This window comes from Ostrinia nubilalis, chromosome 26 (assembly GCF_963855985.1).
Source record: "Ostrinia nubilalis chromosome 26, ilOstNubi1.1, whole genome shotgun sequence".
Classification (NCBI taxonomy): Eukaryota; Metazoa; Arthropoda; class Insecta; order Lepidoptera; family Crambidae; genus Ostrinia; species Ostrinia nubilalis.
Window position 1 is genome coordinate 2,801,472 of NC_087113.1, and position 21,356 is coordinate 2,822,827.

The 21,356-nt window shown below is 42.1% G+C and overlaps 1 protein-coding gene across 1 annotated transcript in view; it reads right to left on the reverse strand.

The window, feature by feature from the left end:
* The window catches only part of LOC135084422 (mitogen-activated protein kinase kinase kinase kinase 5), an 89,673-nt gene that overhangs the window by 19,145 nt on the left and 49,172 nt on the right, over positions 1 to 21,356 (reverse strand). The window contains exons 8-13 of the mRNA XM_063979208.1: positions 15,295 to 15,469; positions 10,148 to 10,279; positions 8,966 to 9,074; positions 4,283 to 5,167; positions 794 to 914; positions 141 to 222 (exon numbers count right to left, since the gene is read on the reverse strand). Of these exons, the coding sequence (XP_063835278.1) occupies positions 141 to 222; positions 794 to 914; positions 4,283 to 5,167; positions 8,966 to 9,074; positions 10,148 to 10,279; positions 15,295 to 15,469 (1,504 nt within the window). The remainder of the gene's footprint in view (positions 1 to 140; positions 223 to 793; positions 915 to 4,282; positions 5,168 to 8,965; positions 9,075 to 10,147; positions 10,280 to 15,294; positions 15,470 to 21,356) is intronic.

Here is a 21,356-nt window from a genome sequence, read left to right on the forward strand (position 1 = left end):
TCTTTCTTACAATTAATCAATTAGAAAGAGGTTATTTTTTGTTGCCACTTTGAGTGTCACTAACTATTTGATACTGACAATACCTAAGTTTTAGCAATAAAATACTTGAATTTAAAAATAAGTTAAGTTTGTAGACTCACCAATGAGTATGTGTTGATCCCTCGTGTCGGGGTGTATCCAGGAGGCCGTGCAGTTTATCCTGAGCGGGCAGCCGTTGAATACCTGAAGACATAGATATTATTACCGTAAATATTTATTAGAATGAAATAGAAAATCAGATTACTTTTAGTGTTGACCAGTTCTGAATTATGGTAAGCCGATATGAAAGATGGTTTTCACATAACCTGCGGGTCTACTCCGAAACGCTATTTACGTAGTTGTCTGTCACTGTCGCTCGCGCTGGCATCTCGCTTCGCGTGTTAGGGATAGCAACATTCGAAACTTCGGAGAACGTTTTTCGGAGTAACCCTCCATTCCAGAGCAGGAGACAGATGAAATTATGATATACACCACGGCCAAATGACTATAAATTACGGTGATCTGTTGACTACTTATCATCTGAACTGTTAACAACCTGTCAGTAAAAGAGATAGCGATAGAGAGTTTATTACCGATAACACTATTGATGTAAAGCTATCGGTACGAACAAAGTTACAGTTATGGAAAAAAACATATCGACTGATGAGTTGCGAGTCCAATATTTTTTTAAATTTCAATATGGTTTTAAAAAGTACGTCAATTGATTGGTGGTGTCAAAATGTCTATTGGACAGTTGAACTTTATGTGTACGTACCTTGGAGAAGCAAGCGCCCATATGCACCTTGGGCGTGGGCGGCAACCCGTTGGGGGCGGGGCGTGGGGGCGTGTGCGCGCGCCGGCCCCGCCCCCTTCGCGGGGGCACCACCGGCGCCGCGCTGTTGTTCGACACGTCCACTGGAATGTGGGGCTTATTGAGCGGGTAATAGGGTAGAGATTTCTTTGTACAGACATCAGACAAACTTGTTAATAACTCGCTCATACTACAATTTACAATTTTCTTGAAAAGTAGCCCCGCGCCGTTGCCCGACACGTCCACTGGAATGTGGAGCTTAGTTAGCTTGGAATAGGGTAGAGATTACTTTGTAAAGACATCAGACAAACTATACAACAAAAAAAAAAACGCCGCGCCGCTGCCTGACACGCCCACTGGAATGTGGGGCTTTGTTAGCGGGTAATAGGGTAGATATTTCATTGTACGGAGTTCGTCATGTCCACTGGAAAGTGGAGCTTGGTTAGCGGGCAATAGGGTAGAGGTTACGATTTAGGTGACATTTCATCCGAAAAAATCTCACCCGCAGATGAGTTGTCTCCCTTTCTTAGGTGTCGAATCATCCGCAAAATGATCAAAATCTTCGCATGGATCGTCATCATTTCTAACTTGGAAATGTCGTCTCATCCGAAATATATTAATTTAATTAAATTAGATCTATCTTCTAAGTTAGAAACGGTGACGTTTCATCCAAAGATACATATTTTGCGGATGATTCGACACCTAACAAATTTGAAAGGGAGACAATAATTTTCTCGGATGAAATGCCACCTAAGTCGAGATTACTTCGTACTACAGCTAATGCAACCCGTTGGGGGCGGGGCGGGGGGGCGTGTGCGCGCGCCGGCCCCGCCCCCTTCGCGGGGGCACCACCGGCGCCGCGCTGTTGTTCGACACGTCCACTGGAATGTGGGGCTTAGTTAGCGGGGAATAGGGTACATATTACATTGTACGGAGATCACAGAGCTTGGTGAGCGGGCAATAGGGTAGATATTTCTTTGTACAGAGCTTGGTGAGCGGGCAATAGGGTAGATATTTCTTTGTACAGAGCTTGGTGAGCGGGCAATAGGGTAGATATTTCTTTGTACAGAGCTTGGTGAGCGGGCAATAGGGTAGATATTTCTTTGTACAGAGATCACAGAGCTTGGTGAGCGGGCAATAGGGTAGATATTTATTTGTACAGACATCAGACAAACTATACAACAAAAAAAAAAACGCCGCGCCGCTGCCTGACACGCCCACTGGAATGTGGGGCTTTGTTAGCGGGTAATAGGGTAGATATTTCATTGTACGGAGTTCGTCATGTCCACTGGAAAGTGGAGCTTGGTTAGCGGGCAATAGGGTAGAGGTTACGATTTAGGTGACATTTCATCCGAAAAAATCTCACCCGCAGATGAGTTGTCTCCCTTTCTTAGGTGTCGAATCATCCGCAAAATGATCAAAATCTTCGCATGGATCGTCATCATTTCTAACTTGGAAATGTCGTCTCATCCGAAATATATTAATTTAATTAAATTAGATCTATCTTCTAAGTTAGAAACGGTGACGTTTCATCCAAAGATACATATTTTGCGGATGATTCGACACCTAACAAATTTGAAAGGGAGACAATTCATTCGCGGATCTAATTTTCTCGGATGAAATGCCACCTAAGTCGAGATTACTTCGTACTACAGCATCAGACAAACTATACAACTTGAAAAGTAGCCCCACGCCGTTGCCCGACACGTCCACTGGAATGTGGAGCTTGGTGAGTGGGCAATAGGGTTGAGATTTCATTGTACAGACATCAGACAAACTATACAACTTGAAAAGTAGCGCCGCGCCGCTGCCCGACACGTCCACTGGAATGTGGGGCTTGGTGAGCGGGTAATAGGGTAGGTATTTCTTTGACCAGACAATATAAACCATTCTATTTTGTTAGAAATTCGCTCATACTACAATTTTCTTAAAAAGTAGCCCCGCGCTGTTGCCCGACACGTCCACTGGAATGTGGGGCTTAGTTAGCGGGGAATAAGGTAGAGGTTTCTTTGAGCAGACAGCATAAGACCATACTAAAGCCTGGTCCGTGAGCACGTAGAATTTTGTCCAATGACCCCAAGCTACCCATCCTTATCGCTCGCGCGTAATTATATTGCTGTCGCGACTGTGCGACGGGCGCCCGCAGTGAGTGTGCGAGCGCGACAGCAACATAATTACACGCGAGCGATAAGGATGGGTAGCTTGGGGTCATTGAACAAAATTCTACGTGCTCACGGACCAGGCTTTACACTCGGCATCAAATAAATCGCACCTCCCGCAACAAACACTTTTCAAACTATGCAACCCCACTTTCCATCAATATTGATACCATTTGAAAGCCTAGTTATAAACTTCATTTCATTAAAGGAAAATACCCCAAAAATGTGTTTTAGAAGGATCCAGAGTCTCTTCTTAGAGCGACAGGTAGTTACGCTTGAGCCAACTTTTATGGCTATAAAACTGTTAAATTTGGATTAATCGCTATCCATCTGTTAAAAAGTATACGTAAGATCATTATTAAGTAATTCGCTCATACTATAATTTTGTTGAAAAGTAGCCTCGCGCGGGTGCTGCCTGACACGTCCACTGGAATGTCGAGCTTGGTGAGAGGGTAATAGGGTAGGGATTTCTTTGACCAGACAATATAGACCATTCTATTTTGTTAGAAATTCGCTCATACTACAATTTTCTTAAAAAGTAGCCCCGCGCTGTTGCCCGACACGTCCACTGGAATGTGGAGCTTGGTGAGAGGGTAATATGGTAGATAATTGCTTTGTACAGACATCAAACTATACAACTTGAAAAGTAGCGCCGCGCCGCTTCCCGACACGTCCACTGGAAAGTGGAGCTTGGTAAGCTTGGAATAGGGTAGAGATTTCTTTGTAGAGACAACATAAGACCATACTATTTTGTTAGAAATTCGTTCATACTACAATTTTGTTGAAAAATAGCCCCTATATCAACTATTATATACGATGCCACAATGTATTGATTAACTTGCCGTGTCTGTACCACTAGAAATCATTTAATGATAATACCAAAAGATAAGGAGACATGTAAAGTGCCCCATAAGGGTTTTCTTTTTTTATTATTTTTTATAATAATATTTTGACGTTCATAAGTGCCACTTGTGGTCTAATCTAAACTGAATAAATATTTTTGATTTTGATTTTTTGATTTTGATTGAATGAGACCGATAAAACGATGTCTTACGTGATTTCTGATTATTTCAACTCAAGTAACTGACACAAGACTCAGTATCTTGTTCAGAACAGCTTTAATTGGTACATACTAAATCTTTGAATATCTCGCCTACTTTTATCTACTCATAACCGGACATACATAAAAAACAGTATTTTTTCACTTCTAATAGTGAAATAGGCAAGACCAATACCGAAAAGTAATCCAAGTAATATTTAAACCAAAACTACCACATCATTTACATATTTCAACATACCTTTATTCTCCACTTTCGCCTTGTCCCTCTGACTATCCGACAGACTCCTCTGTCTCTGGCTGACCTTCATCTCCTCTTCACTCAACTCTTTCTTAGCTTTCTCCTCATCCACCATATTGAATATCTCATCCACAGACGACGTTTTCCGTTTATTATTTTCCAACTCGCACTGACAGAATTGACTCAAGTCTATACCAGCTGTCACCGAGTCAGAATTATGCCTATTATGTCTCTTTCTGTGCTCATAATTCTTATCATCCATATCTAAACTCATATCTATTTTCCTACACAAATCGTCGTCCGATTGACCGCCGTTTTCTAACTTATCGTCAGCTATGCGTAAACGATTCGCTATTTGTAGCGCTCTGAAGTTGGACACGGATATCTTTTGCTTTTTACAATTATCACAGTGCACGATTCCTGAGTCGGAAGTTTGCTTAGAACAGTTGCGGTAGTAACTAAGTATATCTCCATTAGAATTGCAAGCGTCGCAGGAGCATTTGGACGCCACAGACCTCTGTAAGTCGCTTAGCGTGTTGTCGTCTCTTGGCTCTGGTTTTGGGCACAGACCACACTCGCAATTCGCGTTCCTAATCTGTGGCGAGTCGACGATTGCGTCACTCTCCGGTTGATCCACATACATGATGTCTGTCTCCCCCATTTTCCTACATAAAGGATCGTCGATTGAAACTCTAGACGCTCCTATAGGACTTTGGAAATTCGACGCTAGATTTTGATAGATATTCGTGGTGGAGTTGTTAAGGAAGTTTTGCTTCAATTGAATGCATTGTGAGAGGTGCTGGTCGTGTATGTGCGTTGACAGCCCCGGGTTGCCAGCTTGCGCCATCGCTGCGGTGTCGGCCGTAAGCGGCAGTGTTGCCCTGTTAAAATAATAAAAGTTACCAATTTGGTAGTTTTTTCGGTGGTTTTAGTAGAAGCTGCGTCGTTGGATGCAGTGCTGTTATTTTTAAGCCGGGGGTTGTGCGGTTAGATACGTTTTATTTCATGTTATTTTAAAATCAAGCTGGTTATTTATTTATTTTAGTTAAATAACAAGTGGTGCTGGTGGAACGTAATACCTTCAAAATACGTAAAAGGGTTCAAAAATATAATATTATTTGTGTTATATTACTTTCATTTCTACACATTTTTATAGTTTTTTTATTTATTTATTGCTAAGCCTATTTAAATAACAAAAATAATCCATGCCACATGCTATGAAACCACATATCATGTGATTGTATTTTTCACATGACGTACGGTTTAGGATTGGGCAAAAATAAAAATACATCTACGCAAAACCATTTACATTATATCAAACATGTACATAATCTTAAAAATATACTGTTCGGAATAAACAAAACTAACAAATACTTAGATAATATACAATATTTTAAAGAGTTAATTTATTATACAAAGAATATAATTTCCAATATACCTTTTTACCTAGAGTTTAATATTACCAATTACAAAAATTATATAAAATTAATTTACTATTTTTTTCTATGATAACTAAGCCGATACAAAAAAAAACCAAACAAACCAATTTTATTCCGAACAGGACTAGTAGTTGTGTTGCCATAATAAATCAAAATTATACCAAAAATAGATTTAATTTTGTAGTATTGCTAGAAATTAATATCCCGATCTTTTTTAACATCACCATCTAGTCCCAAACTTAGCTTTTATGGGTAAAAAACCAGACAACGAATAAACGTATTTGTTTTTATTTTTACTAATATTTACATAGAAAATACTCAGAAATGTTCATTGATACAAATATTTGTCTCGTGCGGGTAATGAACCCGCGACCTCTAGCGTAGTTGTTAGACACACGAACTATCAGAAAAAGTACTAAATATTTCCCAAACGAAAGTACCAGTAAGTATTTTTTTGATCTGGCCATTGATTTTTTGGTACAATTTTAAATTTTACCATGGCAACACTATACATACAAAGCGTTCTACACACAAACTGTACATGCAATGTATTGTCCCTCTTATATGTTTACCTTAGCATTAACTCTTCGTCAATATATTGCAAGAGGCTCCTAAAACAAACAGAGACAGCTTACAAAGTGCCGCACACCGCACTGTAGACCTAATGTGTGTAGGAATACGGTCTGAAGTTAATTGACGAGTTTGAGTTATAACAGCTGTTGTCCTTGTCATCATTGCGATATTATGGATCCATATTTAGTCAGTTTATTCTTGACTTTAAGACAAGTAGATAGAGTTCAAAATAAGCTTGTTACTATACTCTTAAGGCTGATTTACACGTGTTAAGTAGATAAGTAGGTAACTAAATTTTTACATGATTTTTCTGTCAAGTTGGTGGGCGTGGCTTGTCACTTGACACTCGTTTGACAATCAGTTTCATAGTAAACAAGAGCTTGACGTTTGGAATTAAGTTAAAATTTAGATACGATGCAATTTCATCACTTAAATTTAAGTTAAAATTTAGTTACCTACTTAATACGTGTAAACCAGCCATTAGTGCCTTATAAAAGATTCAAATACTTAGTCTATTTAAGAACAAATCATCTTTTAAAGGTTTTAAAATACATTGGAATTTGAACTTAATTTCTTAAGCATAAAGCTTAAATCGTTTGATAAAAATTTAGATGGGTTAACCCACATTAAAAAATCAGAAATAATATTTTAATGCAACTTCAGACCGCATTTACATCTAAAACTCAATGACAATATCACATCAAAGCTTATTTATTATTCGCTAATATTTTCAAAGTTCGCGTACAATCTTACCTTTATTCACCAATGTTTGTTCACATTTATTGGCCAAAAAAAGAAGCCAAACAGACAAAATCGCGTTTTTTTATACATGCACATAATATTGACAATGTAAAGATGCGAGCGCCCCTGGTGGTTAAATGTGGAAGTTGGATATAGTTGAAGATAGCAAAAAAAATATAACTAAATCAAATATTCTTTGGTATAAGTTTGTCCCATTCACTCATTTATGAATAACACAAAATGAGTTTTATTTCCAAAGTTAGCTGAGAATATAAAGAAGGATTGATACCAAGCTATGATTGGTTGAATTAAATATTTCTAAAGCCCGGTCCGTGAGCACGTAGAATTTTGTCCAATGACCCCAAGCTTCCCATCCTTATCGCTCGCGCGTAATTATGTTGCTATCGCGCTCGCACACTCACTGCGGGTGCCAGTCGCACAGTCGCGACAGCAATATAATTACTCGCGAGCGATAAGGATGGGTAGCTTGGGGTCATTGGACAAAATTCTACGCGCTCACAGACCGGGCTATAGTATAGTAATATTTCCGCCATCCTAAAAAACTCAAATTAATATCGGTCTAAGGGGCGGGGTCACTACAATAATCTACTAACTTGCCAACGGGAATCGAACTAGCGTCCTACAATCAAATCTGTAGTCCGATATCTAAACCGTTAGGTTATTGTCGCTTAAACTTGAGTTGGAACTTCTCAAAGCTAGATAGAACACGAGCTTCCGTTAACTCCACATCTTACCACCAGATTGCAGCAGGGCGCATCTTTGTATTGCCAACATAAAAAAGTCAATGTGACTATACTAATCACAAATGTGCAATCATATTGACACTCCACATATCATTTACAATACCATACACACTATAAATGAGAAAAATATTCAAAAAAGAATCTACATCTAAAAACAAATAAAAATCCTCCACCAAAAAAAAAACGCACACAATTTTGATAAAAATAATCAAGAAATAAAAATAACACGTTGTTAGAACAAAAAGCTTCAGCGCCAAAAGTTTTGTTAACTCAAATCGTTGAAAAAATTTTGAATTTGTCAACTTAAAGTTTCCAAATAAAATACCTCAGAGACATTCTCATAATATCATCCCCAGTGATCACCCGACACCACTTGCTATAACACAATAATGATAAATATCAAGTAAATAAATAAGACGGTTACATAAAAAAATGGCACTATAGGTTGGTGATGAGAAGACGTTTGAAAATTGAGTTGATTTATTTTTAGAATAAAAAAATTGAGACATAGTAGTGACCCTTGGAGAGTCCTATAAATAGGAATTGAGGCAGGAAAGTACTGTGCATATGGCTGATTAGGCAAAGCCTAGAGTCTACCTGGCTCTAGTTTTTTATTGATTAAAGTCAGTAGAATATTTTATGAAGAACCATGAAGATTTATTTTCAATCAGGAGCTAGTTAATTTCAAATAAAATTTGAGTTGAGTGACCACAATTAAAATATTCCAAACAATATTAACGTGTGTGTTTTTTTAAATATCTATGCTTAAAAGTCGAACTGTTAGGCCCAGAATAGACGGTGAAACGCAACTGCAATGAAACTGCAACTTTGTGATGATTCTGATGAATGAAACTGAAAGTTTCAAACTGGTCGCGTCATGTGTGGTCTCTCAACGGACGCTATGGCAGAAACTTAGATGCAACTCAAAAGTAACTATCGTTGCAGATTCGTTTCACCGTCTGTTCTGGGCCTTAAAGGGACACAACAAGCTATGAATTTGAGTTTTCTTTTGGATCTTAATACAAGTCAATAAGTTCTAAAATCAAATAGGCACCGCTCATTTCTCATAACCGTCTTCTCACCATCAACCAAAGGAAAGGAAACCAACTAAAGACATAAATATAAAAAGCAATGTAAACTACAAACGTGATAGTTCACTCACTTCTCGCTAGAAGGCATCGTGTCTGTTGCGAGGTCCTGCAGTGGGTTGTGCTTGGGACAACTCATTAGGGACGCCACGCTCCAGTCTTCGCTCGATTGTCTATGGTACACTGTGAAAGAAAAATCATTTTAGAGTAATCCCTTTTTCGCTTGAATGTGTTTTTTAAACTACTAGCTAACAACATATAGGCAAATTGAGGGTTTGGCCTTAACATCCATCCTGGCCAGACGGGTTGGGGAGGCCTTATGTTCGCATATTTGTCCCTTACGACATCCACAGAAAGAGTGTGGGTGGTCATATTCCACTCTGCCCGAACCACATGGCCAAATCAACAATAGTTTATGGTAATTTGCTAAACATAATCTTATATTACTGGATGCTTTTCGCAATCTTCGCTAGATCGTTAGTTCACCGTGTCTTCCGATCCATGGTCGCCATTCGAGAACTTTTCTGCCCCAACCGGCCATCAGGGGGCGTAGTGTGAGTTTACAAACGCATTCGATGTCGATTGCGTAAAAAAGTGACATTCAATGTATGACGGATTGTACAGCGCTTCTAGCGGAAACTTTCAAGAACTAAAATCTTCATATGTTTTTTTAACGCGCTCGCTAGTGACGACGTTTGATGTAAACTCACAATAATCTACGAGCTATAACAGGCCTGTTCATCTCCGCGAGTTTACATCGAAAACAAAACACGCACGATGGCCCACCTACAGGATACTATTCGACAAGGCCTCACATACGAGCGAACATTGACTCACGCACGCGTATTCTTGTGTATGATGGAAGAAAATGGTGTACTAAATACTGTGCAGTATTTAACTGCCTAAATAATAATAAAAACACAGAATGTTCTTTTTTAAGTTGCCTCAAGACACTGAGAGGTAAATAAGTAGTTAATATTATTCATGATAATTCATGCTAAATCATGTATTTCCTCCGCCATTTTCCGTGGTTTGGCACCTCACGTCACATCATTTTACCGAAGTCAGCCCTATAGCTTCGGCGCAGTGCCGATCACTGACGTTTGTCAACAAAATGGTGCTTGACTCTTGAGACAGGCTAAAGTACACCATATTGTTAATGACATTGAGCATACATTTTTTTAAATACCTTCGCGAACTAAAACTTCTGTACGTAGTACTTATTATTATTCTGTGGTAGTATTTCCAAGTCTTACCGTTTCGTTTGACGGTGTCTCCCACATTGGTGGTCCGGGCAGGTAGTCCCGGGAACAGATTCTGGCGGGACAGATCGTCTTCCGCGTCCAGGTCTATGATCGGCGAGTCGTCGTACCGGGAGCTCACGCGACCTGCAACAATAACTAGACTATAGTATACACACCTAAAACTCCATTTAACTTGTCGCTGGCGCTGTTTGTATATTACAGGGGTGGCCAACTTGATAGACATAAGATCTACTGTTTACTAACGAAACCCTGGGTGATCTACCACTTACATACTTCTTGAAATCTTAAATGAAACAGCATAGTTTAGAACATAATCATGTAGCATTTTTTGCCTTGCCACGGTCGACTGGACTAATAGTCGCGATCGACCGGTCGAATCGACCGGTTGGCCACCCCTGGTATATTAGATCGCGGAGATGAGATGCTTGGCTTCGCCAGCGCTAGATCTGACAGATAACTGATTGTTCTCTATCTTCTTACTTGTGACCGAGAGATGGCGCTGTCTGTAAATTAGGTCTAAGAGACAAGATGACGTATTATTTGTTGATGCTTTTATAAGATTGCTAAGTAGCTACTTATCTAGCAATTCAGGACGCACACAGTCTACTTGGCTAGTGTTTAACATTATCAGCTAGCGACTTGCGAGTATATTTGCCTACTACACCGGTGATACGGTGTTTTTCTTGGCTTTATTGGTGAGTGTTTTAGCTACTTACTATCGTCAGGCAGTCGTTCAACCTTCGGGCTATGCTGAAGTTGTTTGTCATTGCTTTAATGAAGGGGGAAAGGTTACTTCTTAGTTACTTACCCTCATCAGGCAGCCTAGCAGTCCTAGCCACAGCGGGTGCATCTCCAGACACGTCTCTCTCTGGTAACAAGCTGCGCGTGTGACGTCATGACGTGACGTCAGGCGGTCGGGCAGCCCTAGGACTAGGTAAGAGTTCTTCGTTGTTACTTTAAAGGTGTGTGTTTTAGACTTTAAGCTACTTACTCTCGCCAGGCATTTGGACAGCCCTAGGGAGAGGCCAGTGTTCTTCGTGGTTTCTTTAAGTGTCTGTTTTAGTTACTTACCCTCATCAGGCAGCCTGGCAGTCCTGGCCACAGCGGGTGCATCTCCAGACACGTCTCTCTCTGGTAACAAGCTGCGCGGACGCGTCGTGGGCCACGTGACGTCATGATGTGACGTCTAGTGTCTAGTAGATCACTACCTATCCTCTATCTTGTGACTTAAGACCGAGAGATGGCACTGTCTGTATATTAGATGAGGACGAGATGCATGGGCGAAACCAGCGCTTAATTTGCTAGTTTCTGACAGATGACTGTTGGGTATCTTTTGACTTGTGGCCGAGAGATGGCGCTATCTGTATATTAGGTCGCAAAAACAAGATGGCGAGTGCTTGTCAATGTTTCAATGGGAGGGGAAGGGCTATTATTTTGCAATTATCCTCACCAGATAGCGAGTTGTTTATATGTAGTTTGCTTTACTGAAGGTGCGGGGGGGGGGGGGGGGGGTGTTACTCTTCTGCACATGCGCGTGTGACGTCATGACGTGACGTCAGGCGGTCGGACAGCCCTAGGACTAGGTAAGAGTACTTTAAAGGTGTGTGTTTTAGCTACTTACTCTCGTCAGGCAGTCGTTCAACCCTCGGGCTATACTAGAGTCATTTGTCATTGCTTTAATGAAGGGGGAAAGGTTAATTTTTAGCCACTTACCCTCATCAGGTAGTCTGGCAGTCCTAGCCACAGCGGGTGCATCTCCAGACACATCTCTCTCTGGCAGCAAGCTGCGCGGACGCGTCGTGGGCCACGTGACGTCATGACGTGACGTCTAGTGTCTAGTAGATCACTACCTATCCTCTATCTTGTGACTTAAGACCGCGAGATGGCACTGTCTGTATATTAGATGAGGACGAGATGCATGGGCGAAACCAGCGCTTGATTTGCTAGTTTCTGACAGATGACTGTTGAGTATCTTTTGACTTGTGGCCGAGAGATGGCGCTATCTGTATATTAGGTCGCAAAAACAAGATGGCGAGTGCTTGTCAATGTTTCAATGGGAGGGAAAAGGCTATTATTTTGCAATTATCCTCACCAGATAGCGAGTTGTTTATATGTAGTTTGCTTTACTGAAGAGGGGGTTTTACTGTTTTGCACTTACCTTCATCAAATAGCGACTTGTTTGTCGTTACTTTAATGGAGAAAGGGGGTTATTAGTTTGCTTCTTACCCTCATCAGGCAGCCTAGCAGTCTTAGCCACAGCGGAAGCATCTCCAGATACGTCTCTCTCTGGCAACAAGCTGCGCGGGCGCGCATATGGCCGAGAGATGACGCTGTATGTATATTAGGTCGCGAATACAAAATGGAGTGTTTTTCGTTGATGCTTTATTTGGGGCCAGGTTATTTACTGATGTGTTTAACGTTCTTTTAAGTGTCTGTTTTGCTTTGCTACTTACCCTCATCAGGCAGCCTAGCAGTCCTAGCCACAGCGGGAGCATCTCCAGACACGTCTCTCTCTGGTAACAAGCTGCGCGTGTGACGTCATGACGTGACGTCAGGCGGTCGGGCAGCCCTAGGACTAGGTAAGAGTTCTTCGTTGTTACTTTAAAGGTGTCTGTTTTAGCTACTTACTCTCGTCAGGCAGTCGTTCAACCCTCGGGCTATGCTAGAGTTGTTTGTCATTGCTTTAATGAAGGGGGAAAGGTTAATTCTTAGCCTCTTACTCTCATCAGGCAGCCTAGAAGTCCTGGCCACAGCGGGAGCATCTCCAGACACATCTCTCTCTGGCAGCAAGCTGCGCATGTGACGTCATGTGACGTCAGGCGGTCGAGCAACCCTAGGACTAGGTAAGAGTTCTTCGTTGTTACTTTAAAGGTGTGTGTTTTAGACTTTTAGCTACTTACTCTCGCCAGGCATTTGGACAGCCCTAGGGAGAGGCCAGTGTTCTTCGTGGTTTCTTTAAGTGTCTGTTTTAGCAACTTACCCTCATCAGGCAGCCTGGCAGTCCTGGCTACAGCGGGAGCATCTCCAGACACATCTCTCTCTGGCAGCAAGCTGCGCGGACGCGTCGTGGGCCGCGCTGACGCTTGATCTGCTAACACACGGCGCCCGCGGCCCGTGTGACGTCATCACGTGACGTCTAGTGTCTATAGTCTGGGCCGTGAGCGAGCACGTAGAATCCCGTCCAATGACCCCAAGCTGCCCAACCTTATCGCTCGCGCGTAATTATATTGCTGTCGCGACTGTGCGACGCGCGCCCGCAGTGAGTGTGCGAGCGCGACAGCAACATAATTACGTCCAGGACCAGGCTTTAGTAGATCACTACCTATCCTCTATCTTGTGAGTTAAGACCGAGAGATGGCACTGTCTGTATATTAGATGAGGATGAGATACATGGGCGACACCAGCGCTTGATTTGCTAGTTTCTGACAGATGACTTGTGGCCAAGAGATGGCGCTATCTGTATATTAGGTCGCAAAAACAAGATGGCGAGTGCTTGTCAATGTTTCAATGGGAGGGAAAAGGCTATTATTTTGCAATTATCCTCACCAGATAGCGAGTTGTTTATATGTAGTTTGCTTTACTGAAGAGGGGGTTTTACTCTTTTGCACTTACCTTAATCAAATAGCGACTTGTTTATCGTTACTTTAATGGAGAAAGAGTGTTATTAGTTTGCTTCTTACCCTCATCAGGAAGTCTGGCAGTCCTAGCCACAGCGGGTGCATCTCCAGACACATCTCTCTCTGGTAGCAAGCTGCGCGGACGCGTCGTGGGCCGCGCCGCCGCTTGGTCCGCTAACACACGGCGCCCGCGGCCCGTGTGACGTCATCACGTGACGTCTAGTGTCTAAAGCCTGGTCCGTGAGCACGTAGAATTTTGTCCAATGACCCCTAGCTACCCATCCTTATCGCTCGCGCGTAATTATATTGCTGTCGCGACTGTGCGACTGGCACCCACAGTGAGTGTGCGAGCGCGACAGCAACATAATTACGTCCAGGACCAGGCTTTAGTAGATCACTACCTATCCTCTATCTTGTGACTTAAGACCGAGAGATGGCACTGTCTGTATATTAGATGAGGGCGAGATGCATGGGCGACACCAGCGCTTGATTTGCTAGTTTCTGACAGATGACTGTTGGATATCTTTTGACTTGTGGCCGAGAGATGGCGCTATCTGTATATTAGGTCGCAAAAACAAGATGGCGAGTGCTTGTCAATGTTTCAATGGGAGGGGAAGGGCAATTATTTTGAAATTATCCTCACCAGATAGCGAGTTGTTTATGTAGTTTGCTTTACTGAAGGGGGGGGGGGGTGACTCTTTTGCACTTACCTTAATCAAATAGCGACTTGTTTATCGTTTCTTTAATGGAGAAAGGGGGTTATTAGTTTGCTTCTTACCCTCATCAGGCAGCCTAGCAGTCTTAGCCACAGCGGAAGCATCTCCAGACACGTCTCTCTCTGGCAACAAGCTGCGCGGGCGCGCATATGACCGAGAGATGGCGCTGTATGTATATTAGGTCGCGAATACAAAATGGAGTGTTTTTCGTTGATGCTTTATCTGGGGCAGGTTATTTACTGATGTGTTTAACGTTCTTTTAAGTGTCTGTTTTAGCTACTTACTCTCATCAGGAAGTCTGGCAGTCCTAGCCACAGCGGGTGCATCTCCAGACACAATTCTTTCCGGTAACAAGCTGCACGCCCGCGGCCCGTGTGACGTCATGACGTGACGTCTAGTGTCTAGTTGATCACTACCTATTGTCGACCTTATGACTGAGGTAACTAGACTAACCGTGTCTGTATGCGGGCAGACACTTCTGTACTCTGCTGGATTGACCATTCCTTGAGTCATTAACCTAGACAGAATGATACTGTGAAAGCTTTTCTTAACGACCAAGAGATGGCGCTATCTTTGTATTAGGTTTCGGGGACGAGGTGACGTGTAGTTTGATGATGGTTTAATGGGGGGACTACGTTGCTATTATAGATACGCGCATTTATTCGGCTAGTGTTTTTACAGTCAGCTAGTTATTGTTCACCATTTGGCTACCTACCCTCATCAGACAGCGAGTATATTTGCCGATGCCAGATGTTTTTGTCGTTGCTATAATCTAAAGTGTATGTAGTCTAAGATCACTACTTACCCTCATCAGGCAGCCTGGCAGTCCTAGCCACAGCGGGTGCATCTCCAGACACATCTCTCTCTGGTAACAAGCTGCGCGGACGCGTCGTGGGCCGCGCCGCTGCTTGGTCGGCTAACACCCGGCGCCCGCGGCCCGTGTGACGCGATGCGATGCGTTGCGGCACGTTGGACACAGCCTGGGATACAAATAAGGATAAACACTTCTGCTAAAGTACATAAAAATGTCTAGTTTTGAAGAGAACCTACATCGCCTATAGTCCCGACGCTACCGACGGGTTGGGAAGGTCTGATATTCGTATATTTCTCTCTCTTTCTCTCTCTCTCTCTGTCCGTAAATGGCTATACGAAATTTAAATAAAGTCAACAAAAATATGTTTGATGTGACATTATATCAATAAAGTTGATAAATATCCATAAAGGTATAATTTCGTAGCCTTCCGTTCCGCGACACTTTATCAAAAGTATTTCACAGAAACCAGAAGTCGCAGTGACACTGATGCTACTTATAGTCGACTTCGACTTTTAATCTTTGTAAAACATACAGTTTGCAGTTAGCATTAGGTCTACAATCAAATGACCACAGATATTCTGTGTTTTAACAGTAGATACACAGTCAGCATCAAATAATTCATGACACGCAAAGTGACCAAACAGTTGATAACACCACCTTATTACAATTTTAACAAAGATGTATTGCGAACTTATTGCTAAGGCCCAGAACAGACGGTGAAACGCAACTGCAACGAAACTGCAACTGCTAGTTACTTTTGAGTTGCATCTAAGTTTCTGCCATAGCGTCCGTTGAGAGACCACACATGATGCGACCAGTTTGAAACTATCAGTTTCAGTTTCATTCATCAGAATCATCAGAAAGTTGCGGTTTCGTTGCAGTTGCGTTTCACCGTCTGTTCTGGGCCTAAGAGGGTAAGATTGTGACGCGCCCCGCGACGCATCGACAGCCCTGGCACCGAGCGCAGAGATTTTGACAACCCTACGGCTGCGCGGCCGCACGCCGCACGGACCGAGCTAATATATGAGACGGCGGCGACCGCGGGCGCCTAGCATTCGCTCGGGAGCCATTGCAACAGCCAGACGTTCGCGCGCGCGTCTATCGTTCCCTCGGCTGCATTGCACAGAGTCCCTAGCGAATTGCTACCCACACTGTTCCCACTAACCCTAACTGTTCGGCTCTGGCTTGATTCGATACCTCGTTAACTCGGTCAGGTGATCTAATTGTCGATTCGAGACGTTCTATCGTTGAAAGCCTATCGGTTCTCGTCCTTACCGAGTAGTGCATGTGATACTCATTCCCGACCTGCGGTAGCAATCCCGCTGCCACCCCTCCTGAACTTCATACCCCCTCGCCACGTAGGTCCGACGCCCTTTCCCAGTGGTATCATACTCATCAGAGGACTTTGGTCTCTGGCTCGAGCTATTGAACCATGTCCTACCCCCCTAGTTATAAGTATCCAAACTAACACTCGCTAAACCTCGCACAGGGCGCCGCCCCTCTCGCGGATACGTAAACTAGTCTCGGGACGCGAACCGGGCGCGTCGCTATCCCTCTTGTCGTAGTAGATTTGCAATTGTGGAACAACTTGCTCATTATTCAAATAATAGTAATTTAGAGTCAGTGAAACTAGAATAAGTAAACTATTGTGGAACCTGAATTATAAAGTGCCATTGTGTTATTGATTGTGCGTTTCCTTGGTCGAATATCCCTGTAGGCATCCTGGATAGATACACATCCCTCATCGCAGAAAGCGAACTGGGACTTAGTACTAAACAGCGGGGTGTCAGACTGAGCTAGCTAAGACGCCCCGTTGCAATGGCGCCCAACTGAATAACCCACGGAACCTACAGGGACCACCAGATCGCTAGACACAAGCGAAAGACCAAAAGGAAAGCAAAACTTCGCACCAAATTGATAATCACACATGTCAGAACCGACATCTTGGATATATAAACTGAAGAAGACAGAACTTGAGAACGAGTGCAAAAGAAGAAATATAAAAACGGAAAACAGAACCGTACAAGAACTGAGACAGAACCTCACAGAAGTACTCAGAACCAAGCAGTCCCATCAACCAGTCCAGTCCGCCAGTAAATCCTCCGAAGAACAGTCTAACAGTGAGTCAGAAACCGATTTTGAAGACACAGAGATGCAGCAAGAACCAAACATGTCGTACACCGTAGATCAGACTGAAAGCATAACGACCAGATGGAACCTAAGTTTTGACACATACAATGACCCAGTGGAGTTCCTAGAGCAACTGGACGAACTCATGTCATCGGGCGAGGTCAAGCCAGATAAAGTGCTCAAAGTGCTCCCCAGATTCCTGAAAGGAAAGGCCGTACTGTGGTATAGAAATAATAAAAACTCGTTTACTACATGGAACGAATTCATAGAACTCTTCACGTTGACATTTGTGAGCCGTGACAGTGACCTGTTAGCTAAAATAGTGAACTATAGGCAACATTACCGCCAAAAATTCACAGACTACCTGATTGAAATTCAAACACTCATGCGCAGATACGCAAAAATGTCAAAAGAAGAAGAAATAAATAGAATCTACGAAAACATGAATGCAAAATACAAGTTTTATATCAAGAAATCAGAAGCAGACTCGGTAAGCAAATTAATACAACTGGCAAACGACTATGAAAATGTCACAGCAGAACGTCAAACTAACTTCACAGAACGAGAACCACAAAATAACTACCACGAAACAAGCACAAATCAAGGACACAAGGAGACGGCATCATACATACTCAATTACAACACAAATACTTGCTGCTGGAGCTGTGGAAAACAAGGACACTCGATGAAAGATTGCAGAAGTAAGAAAATACTATTTTGTAACGGTTGTGGCAAGATCGGCAAAATGAGTAAACAGTGTTGTAAGAAAACAAGTGAGTACACACAGGCCATGACAATGAAGACAAGTCCGCAAACTAAAGATAACCGTCCCTTCGTAGATGTATCGATACTAGGCGAAAAATATCAAGCACTCGTAGACACCGGCGCCACAAGATCATACATCAACGACCAAGTATACAAGAAATTCGTAAAAAGAAATCTGAAACCGAAAACAGTAAGCATAATAGCTAGCATGACAGATGGGCACACAACTCGAATTAAAGAAGCACTAGACTTGCAAATTAATATAAAAGGAAAAACAATTAACCACCAAGCGTTATATCATCCACAAATCACGACTATACTGATCGGCATGGACATATTAAATAGAATAGGAGCCAAAATAGAATGGCCCAAAGAGAACACCAAGCAAGAGGAACAAGTGGGAACAACAACAAGAAAAAGTACAGAAGCCAACATCGTACCCACATACGAAATGGCCGAAACACTAACAAGCAAGAAAAAACACAAGAGCAAACTCGCACACGAAAAACCAATCAAGAAAAAAGACTATTCACGGAACCCTAAAAGTCAAGAAGTAATAAATAAACACGTAACACGCTTAAAACAAGAAACAAAAGAAGACTGGATCCAAAAGAAAATTCGAGAAATACAAAAAACCGGAAATAAGGACTATAAAATGACAAACAGCAAATTATACAAGAAAATAATAAATCACGCATACGGACCGAGAACAGAAACATCATCAGACTGGAAATTATGCATAAACAACAATGAAAAAGACCAGATTCTAAAAGAAAACCACGATACACCAACCGCAAGCCATCTAGGAACAGCAAAAACACTGAACAAAATATCACAGAGATATTATTGGCCCGGTATGTACAGAGATGCGTCAACGTACGTCAAGAAATGCAAAACCTGTCAAGTCAACAACGCACGCAAAACCTGGAGCGTAGTGTCTACAAACCCGAGTAGACCACTACCCATATCATCAAACCGGTCCACAGAGTGGACCGAAATCCTCGATGTCGACACCGTCGACCACCCACAAGACCTGGACTGGCGCGAGTCCGGCCCTGGAGAGGAGCCGACCCGAGCTGAGAACCAGACCAGGAGGCGGCCGGGGAGAAAGAAGAGGCGCGGCCAAATCCAGAACCAGCTGAACAAGGCCAGTAACGTTAATTACTCGTAGCTTAACTTTATACCTAAGTCAGGTTTCTAATAGATAGATACAAAGTACATAGTAATTGTCTAGTCAGTTCTCGTTAAAGTAAATTCATCAATATCAAAAACAAGTCAATAATGTAAAAGTATTAATTAACATTACATAGCAACCCTGTATAGTCTAGATCATTCAGTTCTTGAATTTAATCTCGTTAAATATCACATATCAATAACCTATAAGTATTAATTATCATTAGATAGTAACCCTGTATAATTTAAATCGTTCAATTGTTCTATTTAATCTCGTTAAATAACAGTTGACGCAAATCACATTGTTATTTACTCGTAACTCACAACCTAAACTCACATAAATAACAAACCGGTTTGTTACGCGCCAATAGTACTACCAGTTTCTCGATAACTTTTAAATAGTAAACAAACATTGTAAGAACGATTCACCGAGCGAACTCATTTGCATATTATCAGTGAAACGCATTTTTTCTATACGCCACGGGCGATCAACAGCACTCGCTTACTAGATGACTCATAACTAGATTTTACCTGCCTAATGTTTGCGCGCCGCGCCAGGCTGCATTCCATTTACATTAAGAAATAATATTATTGTAATTAAAACTAAGTTAAGGGGTTATTAACTGCCATTGTCTTGTATAACTATTAATAATTGTAGAAATTATTAACATTAATCAGATACCTATTCTGAATATGCTAATTTAAATAATTAAACTAGTAAACTAGAAATAATAATAACAAGTGCCATGCATACTATTATTGTATTAAATAAATATTTTAAGTAATAATTGAATACTCGTAATAACAAAGTAAACAACAGACTCGTTTAATTAGTTCATTGGTTAATTGTAAACAAAAGGTCAAAGGTATCTTAATAATATTGTTTCAAAACTAAGTTAGCTAAAATTAGCGCTTAATTAGTTCATTGTAAGCAAAAAAAAATTAAGGGTACCTTAATAACATTGTTTCAAGACCAAGTTAGCTAATATTGTTATAAGTAAATAAATGTACTGTCATGTTTTAAACAAAGAGTTATTATTGGGCTAATGATCAAGTACAAGTTCAGTCATGTTTTACATTTTAATTTATACTCGTTATGAAGTTACCCAAAAATAACTTATTATTGACATGACTTTTAGTTGTTCTTGAAGAACCTTTATGTACCAGAGTTGTGATTTTTCCAGGTAAAAATCTCCAAAACAAGGGAGGATGTGACGCGCCCCGCGACGCATCGACAGCCCTGGCACCGAGCGCAGAGATTTTGACAACCCTACGGCTGCGCGGCCGCACGCCGCACGGACCGAGCTAATATATGAGACGGCGGCGACCGCGGGCGCCTAGCATTCGCTCGGGAGCCATTGCAACAGCCAGACGTTCGCGCGCGCGTCTATCGTTCCCTCGGCTGCATTGCACAGAGTCCCTAGCGAATTGCTACCCACACTGTTCCCACTAACCCTAACTGTTCGGCTCTGGCTTGATTCGATACCTCGTTAACTCGGTCAGGTGATCTAATTGTCGATTCGAGACGTTCTATCGTTGAAAGCCTATCGGTTCTCGTCCTTACCGAGTAGTGCATGTGATACTCATTCCCGACCTGCGGTAGCAATCCCGCTGCCACCCCTCCTGAACTTCATACCCCCTCGCCACGTAGGTCCGACGCCCTTTCCCAGTGGTATCATACTCATCAGAGGACTTTGGTCTCTGGCTCGAGCTATTGAACCATGTCCTACCCCCCTAGTTATAAGTATCCAAACTAACACTCGCTAAACCTCGCACAGGGCGCCGCCCCTCTCGCGGATACGTAAACTAGTCTCGGGACGCGAACCGGGCGCGTCGCTATCCCTCTTGTCGTAGTAGATTTGCAATTGTGGAACAACTTGCTCATTATTCAAATAATAGTAATTTAGAGTCAGTGAAACTAGAATAAGTAAACTATTGTGGAACCTGAATTATAAAGTGCCATTGTGTTATTGATTGTGCGTTTC